The sequence below is a fragment of the Tupaia chinensis genome, unplaced genomic scaffold (genome assembly GCF_000334495.1).
Source record: "Tupaia chinensis unplaced genomic scaffold, TupChi_1.0 Scaffold149383_1, whole genome shotgun sequence".
Taxonomy (NCBI): domain Eukaryota; kingdom Metazoa; phylum Chordata; class Mammalia; order Scandentia; family Tupaiidae; genus Tupaia; species Tupaia belangeri.
In genome coordinates this window covers 2923390-2927193 of record NW_006209227.1, presented here as the reverse complement: position 1 = coordinate 2927193, position 3804 = coordinate 2923390, and the positions used below count along the sequence as shown (strand labels likewise).

General features: G+C 60.1%; 1 protein-coding gene across 1 annotated transcript in view; it reads right to left on the bottom strand.

The window, feature by feature from the left end:
• Positions 1–3804, bottom strand: part of DGKD (diacylglycerol kinase delta) — a gene marked incomplete at its 5' end in the record, with an annotated part of 70402 nt that overhangs the window by 25361 nt on the left and 41237 nt on the right. Inside the window, 4 exon segments of the mRNA XM_014585251.1 lie at positions 1419–1581; positions 2178–2280; positions 3070–3195; positions 3459–3565. Of these exon segments, the coding sequence (XP_014440737.1) occupies positions 1419–1581; positions 2178–2280; positions 3070–3195; positions 3459–3565 (499 nt within the window).

The following is a 3804-nucleotide window of genomic DNA, read 5'->3' as shown; positions in this document are numbered from 1 at the left end:
CTCCGGGCGGCATGCCCAGGCGAGGATGGACCCCCCCCCCCCCGGTTCCTGGGCACTCTGACCACCAACTATCTGGAAACGTTTTGGAAGCAAATGGGCATGAGCGTCACCATTCGTGACCTTTCTCCCCCCGTGCCTTGCTGCAAGTGGGAGACTCCTCATAGGAGAGCCCCCAAAGTACCGGAGTTCAGGACCACGGCAGCCCTGGTGCATCTGCCAAGGACACGCGGTGAGTCAGCCCAGGTCTGTGCTGCAGCAGCAGCTGTCCCAAATGACACCCTGCTAGGGACAGGCGCACCAGACGACAGCGGCAAGCACACCTCACCCTGAACACTCAGAACACCTCCCTGCAGCGACAGAGTTCTCAGAGAGCGCCCGTTTCAGATGGGTGCTTCCAGACGAGGACACTCGTAGTTCAAATGGCAACACTCACAGAAACAAATGTTTTCTGCAAACCCATGGGGAGTGCAATGCGGAGCAGCGCGCATGGGCTCTGCCGCTGGGAAGCACGGGCACTCGCCCAGCACGCGGGCCCTGCACACTCGTGCTTCATCGCACCTTCACGTAGAGCAGCCTCTTGTGCCTCTCAGTGTGACAAAGTGCCCTCTGATCCCACTGGAGAAAAGCTGCTGCTTCTCTACCTGGCAGTGGTTAAGAAGAGCATGGCAAGGGACCAGCAGTTGGCGTAATGGCTATGTCACTATACGCTCATGTAGCTGACCACAGTTCAAGTCCCAGATCCGGTGGCTTAAACTCATGTCGGGTACTTGTACGTGTGTGCCCAAGATCCTGGGAGGAGAATGGAGGAGAAGGGATTGCGGTGTGTCCATCCCCCCTGGGGGGTGATTTCTCGCTTTCTGTCTCTCTGTCTCTGTCTTTCTGGTAAGCGCACGCGCCCTATAGCAAAAACCTCTCCAAAAAAAAAAAAAAATTAGTAATGACTAAAAACCTCCAAAATTTGATAGAAATGATGAATTTGTAACACTAGGAAGAGAACCCAAACCACAGTGAACTCAAAGAAGTCCATGCCAAGACACATCCTAATTGAACTGTTGAAAACTAGACAGGAAACTTAAAAATAAATTGAAAAAGAAGAGCAAGGCAGATCTGCAAACGTGGAAATGACAACACGCAAACACCTTCTGTGTGCTGACACGGCTGAAGGAAAAGAGGCTCCCGTTTGGCTTAATGGGTGTGAACAGGCCGAGCGGGCACTTGGTCACACTGGCACGTGGCTCAGCACTGGGGGGACACATGCCTCTGTCGACCATCCGGAGTGGAGCGGAGCCTGGGGCGGGGCAGCTGATGACCCTCCTGTCCCGGTTAAGAAGTCCTGCGCTTTGCTCTCGTTGAACTCGCACGCATGACCCACACACTACTTTAGACCCCAAAGAAGATCCCCGTCCCGAGCTCCCTACCCGAGGTGCGGCCCTCCGTTCATGAGGTCAAAGACCTGGGCGGGATTCAGCAACTGCTTGAATCTTCTGAGGAACTTCACTCCCTGGTTGTCCCCGCTTTTTGAGTTGACAAAGACCAACAATGGGCTCGTGCAGGACGGAGGACAGGTGGCCTTCCAGAACCCTGGGAAGGAGGGAACAGGACAGAGAGGATTCACAGGCCACCAGGGGCAGGGGGACCGCTGACGGAGTGAGCAGTTGCAGATACCCCGAGGGCGAACACAGGCAGGGCAGCAAGGGCCACTGTGGCCATCCATGTGGCCACTGCCCTCGTGTTAGTGAAGCCACAACTGACGTCACGCCCGGGAAGCCTGCTCTCAGCTGGCTGTTCTGTCCTCTCCACAACCCACCCACCTGGAAGAGTGGGTTCCTGGGCACCTGCGGTAGGCCCCTCCCAGCAGCACCTGTCACCACATGTCACCATCACAAGCAGGACATGTGAGTACAGCTAGGAGCCCGTGGTCAGCGTCTGCCCCAGAGACGAGCCCGGCTTCACGGCTCAGGGCGGCTCGGGAGCTTCGAGCGCAATCTCCACTGAGCACGCCCACCGCCTTCAAGGAAAGCCCCAGCCTCGCGCTCTCAGTGCACCTGACCCGACCCTAGCTCAGCACATCCCCTGCTCCCCGGTGTCTGAGAATCACGAGGTAACCCACTCCGACTCCGACCAGTGAGGAAGGCCGACTGGAAGGAGCAGGCGGCCAACGGGAGCGGGGCACTCACCGTCGGAGTCGATGCTGTTGAGAGCCGTGGGCGGGATGACTGACACCTTACACAGGCCGAGCGGGCACTTGGTCAGCAGGGAGTCTTTGCAGGAAGTGTGCACCTGCAACAGAAACTGCGTGTCACCAGGGCCACTGGCACCTCCACACTCGCCAGGCCTTGCTGGCCCCACAGCTGATGAGCCCATCACGGAGAGACCCAGACGGGGCCCTGGTCCCGGTCCTGCAGCTGAGGTGATGTGGAAATAAGAGACGCCAGTGGTGGGCCGTGGTGTGCGACCTGAGTCCTGGCCTGGTTCTGGGTCCCTCTGACCTAACGTGCACTTTCAGGACTAGCCTGAGGCTCTGGAGCACCGTGCCCTGGGGCCCATCTGTGTCTCGGCTCCCTGGCAGTCAGGTGTCCTCAGTAGGCAGCGACCATAACCTCGGTGTGAGGGCCCACCACAGCGAGGCATCGAGGTCCCTCACCAACCTGGGAATGCACCTCACCCACCAAGGCGGGGCGCCACCACGTACCTGCCAAGGGACTGTCCGGGCTGCGCCGTGCCTGTCACCCTCCCCTGCGTTGCCCAGGCCATGATGCTGCCCAGGATGGCCCCTCAGAAGAGCCTCTCCGCTTCCTGCTTTCAAAATGGTCAGCTACCCTACCCCGAATCACCCCCCACCCTGGCCATGGTGGCGCAGGCCTGGAGACACTGTCATGGAGACACACACGTATCTAAAGGAGAGCTGAACTCCAGAGAAATGGACACTTCTACAAAGTCAGTCGAGAACAAGAATAACCAGCGAGAAAAGGGCAGTCAGGTCACCAGAGCCAGGCATGCAGGTGTTCAGCTGAAGCTCCAGGCCCACATGGCGCCGCGGTGGGCAGGAGGGTGACAGACCCAACTCACCATGGCCTTGCACCAGAGGCAGCGCCAGTCCTGCAGGCGCAGCACGCTGCCACAGGTCTTGTCGCACACGGTGCACTTGGCACTCACGGGCAGGTTTCCCTCCAGCCACTGGTGGGGCATGGCGATCTGGGGGCAGGCAAGATTGGGTCCTGAGCTCCAGCCCCAGGCTGGCGAGACACCCTTCCCGCAGCTCTGCTCCTGCAGCCAGGAGCGGCACGCCTGCGAGGGACGCAGCAAGACTCACAGGCTCAGGACAGAGTTCGGGGCTCCGATGTGACCCGCTATGACACCTGATCCCAGTGTGACCACCTCTAACAGCAACTAGGGGCAGGCGGGGAGGAAGCTCATGCAGGTCAGCAGCCCTGGCTGAGGCAGGTCCCGACACATACCCCATCCTCGTCCTCGACGATGTCCTTCCCGATCGAGGCCAGCGTCGTCCACTTGCAGTTGTTGGTTGCGCGCACCGCACAGCGTTTGTGGGCCTTGAACTTGCACACTGAGGAAGGAAACCTGGGCCTGCACCCGCCGCCTGCGCCAGGCCGATGGCGTGCAGACTGTCCTGGTCTGGGGAAGCTGAGGGGGACAGGCGTGCTCCCCGACGGCCTGCCCCACTCCACATGCTGGGAGGCTGAGCCTAGGGGGCAGGAGCACTAGGGCCAGACTCCCGGTGCAGCCAGAGCCAGCCAGTGGCTGTGACAGGCTGGGGGGTCGGGCGGGGGGCCACCACGGCGAGGA